A 9,407-nucleotide genomic window follows, 5' to 3' on the forward strand; every position below is an offset into this window, starting at 1 on the left:
GCCAATGTATTATTTGAGGCTGTAACAATGTATAATATTTAGGGCTGGAGATGGAGCTGCTCGCTGCCCCAGTTATCTGTAACGAGGGATGCTTGTTATATGACCCATAAACCTTGCTTGTGTGCATATTTTCGTTCGATATATTTCGCTACACTATTTAACTTTGTCATCTATTTGAAATAAGCAGTTTGTAATTAACCCTCTGCAATTATGACTCGAGTGTCAACTGATTAATTACGGAATTATGGAGCAATTATCTCCAGGCGTCGCATCTGGTCAGTGGTTTTTGTACTATTAACTTATTGATAATATGTAATTATACTTACATTCCAGACTTCATGAAAATCGCATAGGAGAGGTGGGGTGGTTCGCCAGAACCGGCCTCGACCTATGTTCATCCCGTACACCTGATGATTTCCCTTGCAAAGTTTAGTGAGGCGAGCCCCAAGCGTCAATCTTCTTGAGATGATATATCTTGAGACGATTTCGGGGCTTTTTTTAGTGTCCCCGCGGCCCGGTCCTCGACCAGGCCTCCACCCCCAGGAAGCAGTCCGTGACAGCTGACTAACACCCAGGTACCTATTTTACTGCTAGGTAACAGGGGCATAAGATTAAAGAAACTCTGTCCATTGTTTCTCGTCGGCGCCCGGGATCGAACCCAGGACCACAGGATCACAAGTCCAGCGTGCTGTCCGCTCGGCCGACCGGCTCCCATAAAGCCTCTAACCTTTTTCTAAACTAAACTAATAAGAGTTTAAGAAGATTCCGCATGTTATTACAAGTCGACTGTGGTTTTTATATATAAAACAAAATTAATATATCTGATTAAACAGGGAATCCATCCCAGATACAAAGTTACCAGCGGCGGGCTGTTGTGGACTAGGTCACTGACCCCACCTTGACGGTACATTACAACATGCTCACACTCCTTGACGGAACGACTTGGCCGGTAGTTGCCGGGTGGCCGAGCGAGTGTAATATTCTCTGCATGTTTCACCCTGGGAAATAAAGTTGAACGAGAACATGTTTTGAGTCAAATTGTTTGCTGGCTCACTGGTGAGGCAAGCCTTCAGACACGACAGTCTTGGATATGGCCAGCATTCAGCCGCCCACACTGTGTACCAACCTGCTTCCTGGGAGCCGGTCGGCCGAGCGGACAGCACGCTGGACTTGTGATCCTGTGGTTCTGGGTTCGATCCCAGGCGCCGGCGAGAAACAATGGACAGAGTTTCTTTCACCCTATGCCCCTGTTACCTAGCAGTAAAATAGGTACCTGGGTGTTAGTCAGCTGTCACGGGCTGCTTCCTGGGGGTTAAGGTATGGTCGAGGAACGGGCCGCGGGGACACTAAAGCCCTGAAATCATCTCAAGATAACCTCAAAATAGGTCACACAGTGTACCAACCTCTCCCTAGGCCACAGCGTCAGCCCCACACGGCGTACCAACCTCTCCCACCTCCGCTATAACAGCATTTTCAACAATTCTCATCTCGTAAAAGAGAGCAGACCCCAACGGAAGGTTATTAAGAGCATCGGATCCTACAAGTGAACTATGCTGAGCGTGCAGCCAATATATTATTCGATGCTATAATACTGCCGATTATTTAGGGTTGAAAATGGAGCTGCCCGCTGCCCCAGTTTCCTATAGCGAGGGATGCTTCTTATATGACCCATAAAGTTGCCTGTGTGGATATTATCCTTCGTCTCAACACGACGTGTTTGCACTGTTTAACTTTGTCATCTATTTGAGTCAAACTTTTCGGTAATAAACCTTTCCCTCTCTGTAATTATGACGGGCGATTCAGCTCATTAATTATTGAATTATGAAGCAAACATCACCAGGCGCCGCACCTGGTCAGTGTTTCATGCAGGATTAACTTCTTGTTAATTTGTAATTATATTAACACATTATGTAATCTCAATAATTCCGTTAAACAACAATTCGTACAAGGCTCACCGCGTGCTAATCTGGCCTCGGGCTGAGCTCCTCCAAGCTGCGTCCATCCCTAAAGGAGAATTCTTACATTTTTCTGTGTCATGTAAGCAAAAGCTGGAGTTTCTATAATGTACAAATATATAACATTTTTATTTGTAGCTAGGCTTAGGTTAGGTTAGGTTAGGTTAGGTTAGGTTAGGTTAGGTTAGGTGTTCTGGTTAGGTTGGCAATTTCCTATATGTGTTGACTTTGGTTCACTCTTTGAGGTTCATCCCTTGACCCTTACAAAATTGACCTTCATACTTTGACCCTCACACTCTGATCCTCCATCTTGACCTCCTTCCCATCTTGACCTCCCTCCCATCTTGACCCCTGTTGAACCTAAGTTGAAATCCTATTGGGTGTGTAACTCTGTGCTGAGTTAAATAACGTTCCAATGGTCTGTCGGGAATTTCTCCACAGTGATCCTAAGACTTCGTTCATTCCATCCAGCGGCCGACCCCAAAGACATATAAATTTTATCAAGCTGTTCATTCAAAACAGGATTTTTTTCTAATAAATTAATATTACTGTGCATTAGCATATTATCCATATTTACACACATGTTAAGTGCTGTTGGCAGTCATTTGTATGTGTAGAAATATAAGAACGACATCACTTGGGAGTTGGCCTTTCATCGATTATCCATCATTCATCGGTGAATTTCATTAATTATTTATTATATCATATTTATTATATTAATTATTATATTATATCAAGTTCACGCTTCAGTATAATTCTTGGTAGAATAATCTGTCTGAACGGGAAGCAGTTTATCAATTATGATAACTATCAGTTTAAGTTTTCGTCATTAATGACTAATACCTTTACATTTTATTTTAATTTACAATTACTTAACCTCTAAAACATTAAAACATTATACTAGGCGCTGTTTGGAATTAAAATAGTAAATAAAAGAAACTTAGGTAAAATATATTCTACCCTGTTATCTCACCCTTTAACATTACAGCCAAGCAGAGGCTGTTCAAAAATTCGATTAATTGAAAAGTTACTGGTCAGAAAAAATCCACTGCGGTTACCAGCTACACAAAATTGCATCCTATAGCTAATTACAGCTATGTCAGAGTGTAGGCAAAACTATAATCAGAAATAACTATATATATATATATATATATATATATATATATATATATATATATATATATATATATATATATATATATATATATATGTCGTACCTAATAGCCAGAACGCACTTCTCAGCCTACTATTCAAGGCCCGATTTGCCTAATAAGCCAAGTTTTCATGAATTAATGTTTTTTCGTCTACCTAACCTACCTAACCTAACCTAACCTAGCTTTTTTTGGCTACCTAACCTAACCTTACCTATAAATATAGGTTAGGTTAGGTTAGGTAAGGTTGGTTAGGTTCGGTCATATATCTACGTTAATTTTAACTCCAATAAAAAAAAATTGACCTCATACATAGAGAAAAGGGTTGCTTTATCATTTCATAAGAAAAAAATTATAGTAAATATATTAATTCAGGAAAACTTGGCTTATTAGGCAAATCGGGCCTTGAATAGTAGGCTGAGAAGTGAGTTCTGGCTACTAGGTACGACATATATATATATATATATATATATATATATATATATATATATATATATATATATATATATATATATATATATATATATATATATATATATATATATATAATATTGAGCTAACTTTGTTGCAAAACAGAGAGTTCGGAAACAAAATTTCACGCATGTTTGACGACAAACTCCCACAGAACGATGACAAAGTTTTATTTCATTCGGCCAAAATTCTTTTATCGCCCAAAATTTCCATAATTACGCGTCCCGGAGGCAGCTTTTGTCTGCGCAATGATTGGCGCGTCGCCTTTTTTGTTTCCTGCTTCGAATTTATCAAATATTTTTTTCATAGAGAATTATTAGCGGACATATTCGTAGTCTCAGCCCTAAAATATTTATTGAAGGTACAGTATTTAGGGTGATTATTGTGTGTTTAATGTGTACAGCTTGGAGGTTGATGGTGTGTGGTGAATGTTGCGTTGCGGTGAATGTTGGTGTGGTTAATGTTGATGTGTGGTGAATGTTGGTGTGGTGAATGTTGGTGTGGTGAATGTTGGTGTGTGGTGAATGTTGGTGTGGGGGATGTTGGTGTGTGGTGAATGTTGGTGTGTGGTGAATGTTGGTGTGTGGTGAATGTTGGTGTGTGGTGAATGTTGGCGTGGTGAATGTTGGTGTGGTGAATGTTGGTGTGTGGTGAATGTTGGTGTGTGGTGAATGTTGGTGTGGGGGATGTTGGTGTGTGGTGAATGTTGGTGTGTGGTGAATGTTGGTGTGTGGTGAATGTTAGTGTGTGGTGAATGTTGCGTTGTGGTGAATGTTGGTGTGGTGAATGTTGCTGTGGGGGATGTTGGTGTGTGGTGAATGTTGGTGTGTGGTGAATGTTAGTGTGTGGTGAATGTTGGTGTGTGGTGAATGTTGGTGTGTGGTGAATGTTGGCGTGGTGAATGTTGGTGTGGTGAATGTTGCTGTGGTGAATGTTGGTGTGGTGAATGTTGATGTGGTGAATGTTGCTGTGTGGTGAATGTTGGTGTGTGGTGAATGTTGGTGTGGGGAATGTTGGTGTGTGGTGAATGTTGGTGTGGGGAATGTTGGTGTGTGGTGAATGTTGGTGTGTGGTGAATGTTGGTGTGGGGAATGTTGGTGTGGTGAATGTTGGTGTGTGGTGAATGTTGGTGTGGTGAATGTTGGTGCGTGGTGAATGTTGCTGTGGGGAATGTTGCTGTGTGGTGAATGTTGGTGTGTGGTGAATGTTGGTGTGGGGAATGTTGCTGTGTGGTGAATGTTGGTGTGGGGAATGTTGGTGTGTGGTGAATGTTGGTGTGGGGAATGTTGGTGTGTGGTGAATGTTGGTGTGGTGAATGTTGGTGCGTGGTGAATGTTGCTGTGGGGAATGTTGCTGTGTGGTGAATGTTGGTGTGTGGTGAATGTTGGTGTGGGGAATGTTGGTGTGTGGTGAATGTTGGTGTGTGGTGAATGTTGGCGTGTGGTGAATGTTGGCGTGTGGTGAATGTTGGTGTGTGGTGAATGTTGGTGTGTGGTGAATGTTGGCGTGGTGAATGTTGGTGTGGTGAATGTTGCTGTGGTGAATGTTGGTGTGGTGAATGTTGCTGTGGTGAATGTTGGTGTGGTGAATGTTGGTGTGTGGTGAATGTTGGTGTGTGGTGAATGTTGGTGTGTGGTGAATGTTGGTGTGTGGTTAATGTTGGTGTGGTGAATGTTGATGTGGTGAATGTTGGTGTGGTGAATGTTGGTGTGGTGAATGTTGATGTGGTGAATGTTGGTGTGTGGTGAATGTTGGTGTGTGGTGAATGTTGGTGTGTGGTGAATGTTGGTGTGGGGAATGTTGATGTGGTGAATGTTGGTGTGTGGTGAATGTTGGTGTGTGGTGAATGTTGGTGTGTGGTGAATGTTGGTGTGTGGTGAATGTTGGTGTGTGGTGAATGTTGGTGTGGTGAATGTTGGTGTGTGAGGGAATGTTGGTGTGTGGTGAATGTTGGTGTGGTGAATGTTGGTGTGTGAGGGAATGTTGGTGTGTGGTGAATGTTGCTGTGTGGTGAATGTTGGTGTGGTGAATGTTGGTGTGTGGTGAATGTTGCTGTGTGGTGAATGTTGGTGTGGTGAATGTTGGTGTGTGGTGAATGATGGTGAACTATGTATACCACGTCGACCAACCACAATCCTTGTGTGGAGTTCCCGTGGCTGTGATGGCAGAGTGGCCTACTCACGGTCATGAAATCCTGGGTTCGACCCCCCGGGTATTGGGTAATTTCTTGCATTATTATTCTCGTGGCACTGTGAATACATTGAATTCATTCAGTAGGATCATCGGAGATTCGATCTCGGACCTGAAATATGAGAGTATTGCCCTACCAATCTAGCCATGGATGTTCCCACAATAATTCGTCTTTTGGGGCCCGTGTTCGAATCTTCCATAGTCTAAGTCAATAAAAAGTTATATATATATATATATATATATATATATATATATATATATATATATATATATATATATATATATATATATATATATATATATATATATATGTATATATATATATATATATATATATATATATATATATATATATATATATATATATATATATATATATATTTATATATATATATATTTTGTTGAATATGACCAAAGGGGCAAGATTAATGATTCTAACACGAATCTTTGCAATATTTCTTATGTTTTCCTTCACTTCTTATCTCCAGCATGTTCAACATGTTTAACAGAAGACTGGACATCAGCGAGGCCCTCCAAAATGTCCAGACCCGCGATCAACAACCAGTTAACACATAATTGCATTCTACCTACTTCAAGACCCCGAGCCAACACAAAGGCAGGAGCAGCAAGAACATGAGCTGATTATGGTGATGCATGTAATACTCTATTAATATCCCTAATGCCATTCATCCACTTGTTCACCTTACTCACGTTCTGTACCACCTCACTCGAAGATAATTTAAGCCTTTACAAAAGCATGGTAAACATTCAGTCCCGCTCCTGTGTCAGGTAAGTCCATTACGGGTCACCATAGCCCGTGCTACTTGCCCCGCTCCTGTTCCAGGTAAGTTACTGCAAGCTCATCATAGCCCGTGCTACTTGCCCCGCTCCTGTGCCAGGTAAGTTACGGGCTCACCATAGCCCGTGCTACTTGGAACTTGTTCCGAGTAGCTGAATCTATAGCTGTAGCTGAATCTAAAACAACAACAGTAACAGCATGGTAAACTTGTCTTTGAAAATGTAAGGAGTACCTTGTGAAACGCATCCCCTAGGTGTCAGACCATATGAAAGTGTGAAAGTGAACTTCGGAGAGTTTATTTTTCAACTTCCCTCGACAGTGAAGGAAAAAATGATAAATATTGAGAAGATTCGTGTTAGAATCATTAATCTTACCCTTTCGATCATATTCAACAACTTATGTCTACAAGAAAGACTGCTGCCAATATATATATATATATATATATATATATATATATATATATATATATATATATTTATATATATATATATATATATATATATATATATATATATATATATATATATATATATATATATATATATATATATATATATATATATAAGATAGGAAAACGGACTCTGCGAGGATGTTTACACGACGAACAAGTTTTATCAGGAAATTCTCCCGGGATAATGGCCGCAATAGCTTCCTTCAGACAGAACATGGCGATTAAAATGTCGAGAACCGTGAATAAACATCCCGCTAATTTGCTTGAAGAGATTTGGAGGACGTTTAGTGCCTCGGGAAAACTTCCCCAGACAGTTTTGGGCCAGAGAGCTGTGAGCTGGAAGACAGTTGCCCCTGAAGCCTGTGAGCTGGAAGACAGTTGCCCCTGAAGTCTGTGAGCTGGAGCATGTTTGATGCGCGCCGCTGCCAGTGCCGAGGAGAAATACGTGGTATTACTTCTAATGCGATTATGACAAACGTACGACATACGCCTCGGAAGCAGGAACGAGTGCAGAAAATGAGGTAAAGAGGAGAAGAGGAAGCTGGAAGGACGGACTCAGTGATTCCTCTTCTACCAGTTACAGGCCGCATCCATTGAGTCTCATCGTCGAGTCCGTCTGGAAGTCCCACTTGAAGTTACCAGACTTGACGTCGCGGGACTTCAGCTAGTTTCAACCTGGAATTCAACCTTGTGGATATATCGCCAGTTTGACACTCGATCCAAACTTAACTGTCATTCTTGAGGTTACGATCCCAGTCTCAATATCGAAAATTGTCACCTTAAGGACCAGGCCGGTGAAGGACCAGACCAGTGAAGGACCAGACCAGTGAGGGACCAGACCAGTGAAGGACCAGACCAGTGAAGGACCAGACCAGTGAAGGACCAGACCAGTGAAGGACCAGACCAGTGAAGGACCAGACCAGTGAAGGACCAGACCAGTGAAGGACCAGATCAGTGAGGGACCAGACCAGTGAAGGACCAGACCAGTGAAGGACCAGACCAGAGAAGGACCAGACCAGTGAAGGACCAGATCAGTGAGGGACCAGACCAGTGAAGGACCAGACCAGTGAAGGACCAGACCAGTGAGGGACCAGACCAGTGAAGGACCAGACCAGTGAAGGACCAGACCAGTGAGGGACCAGACCGGTGAAGGACCAGACCAGTGAAGGACCAGACCAGTGAAGGACCAGACCAGTGAAGGACCAGACCAGTGAGGGACCAGACCAGTGAAGGACCAGACCAGTGAAGGACCAGACCAGTGAGGGACCAGACCGGTGAAGGACCAGACCAGTGAAGGACCTGACCAGTGAAGGACCAGACCAGTGAAGGACCTGACCAGTGAAGGACCAGACCAGTGAAGGACCAGACCAGTGAAGGACCAGACCAGTGAAGGACCAGACCAGTGAGGGACCAGACCAGTGAAGGACCAGACCAGTGAAGGACCAGACCAGTGAGGGACCAGACCGGTGAAGGACCAGACCAGTGAAGGACCAGACCAGTGAAGGACCAGACCAGTGAAGGACCAGACCAGTGAAGGACCAGACCAGTGAAGGACCAGACCAGTGAAGGACCAGACCAGTGAAGGACCAGACCAGTGAAGGACCAGACCAGTGAAGGACCAGACCAGTGAAGGACCAGACCAGTGAAGGACCAGACCAGTGAAGGACCAGACCAGTGAAGGACCAGACCAGTGAAGGACCAGACCAGTGAAGGACCAGACCAGTGAAGGACCAGACCAGTGAAGGACCAGACCAGTGAAGGACCAGACCAGTGAAGGACCTTGACAGTACCACCTGTGCCTGGCACTGTGACAGTACCACCTGTGCCTGGCACTGTGACAGTACCACCTGTGCCTGGCACTGTAACAGTACCACCTGTGCCTGGCACTGTGACAGTACCACCTGTGCCTGGCACTGTAACAGTACCACCTGTGCCTGGCACTGTAACAGTACCACCTGTGCCTGGCACTGTGACAGTACCACCTGTGCCTGGCACTGTGACAGTACCACCTGTGCCTGGCACTGTGACAGTACCACCTGTGCCTGGCACTGTGACAGTACCACCTGTGCCTGGCACTGTAACAGTACCACCTGTGCCTGGCACTGTGACAGTACCACCTGTGCCTGGCACTGTGACAGTACCACCTGTGCCTGGCACTGTAACAGTACCACCTGTGCCTGGCACTGTGACAGTACCACCTGTGCCTGGCACTGTGACAGTACCACCTGTGCCTGGCACTGTGACAGTACCACCTGTGCCTGGCACTGTGACAGTACCACCTGTGCCTGGCACTGTGACAGTACCACCTGTGCCTGGCACTGTAACAGTACCACCTGTGCCTGGCACTGTGACAGTACCACCTGTGCCTGGCACTGTAACAGTACCACCTG

The 9,407-nt window shown here is 43.8% G+C and overlaps 1 protein-coding gene across 1 annotated transcript in view; it reads left to right on the forward strand.

The window, feature by feature from the left end:
• The first annotated feature begins 244 nt into the window (after positions 1-244).
• The window catches only part of LOC138359981 (formin-2-like), a 9,918-nt gene continuing 755 nt past the window's right edge, over positions 245-9,407 (forward strand). The window contains exons 1-2 of the mRNA XM_069319858.1: positions 245-275; positions 8,832-9,407. The exon at positions 8,832-9,407 is cut by the window's right edge and continues 755 nt beyond it. Of these exons, the coding sequence (XP_069175959.1) occupies positions 245-275; positions 8,832-9,407 (607 nt within the window). The remainder of the gene's footprint in view (positions 276-8,831) is intronic.

Source organism: Procambarus clarkii, chromosome 94 (genome assembly GCF_040958095.1).
Source record: "Procambarus clarkii isolate CNS0578487 chromosome 94, FALCON_Pclarkii_2.0, whole genome shotgun sequence".
Classification (NCBI taxonomy): domain Eukaryota; kingdom Metazoa; phylum Arthropoda; class Malacostraca; order Decapoda; family Cambaridae; genus Procambarus; species Procambarus clarkii.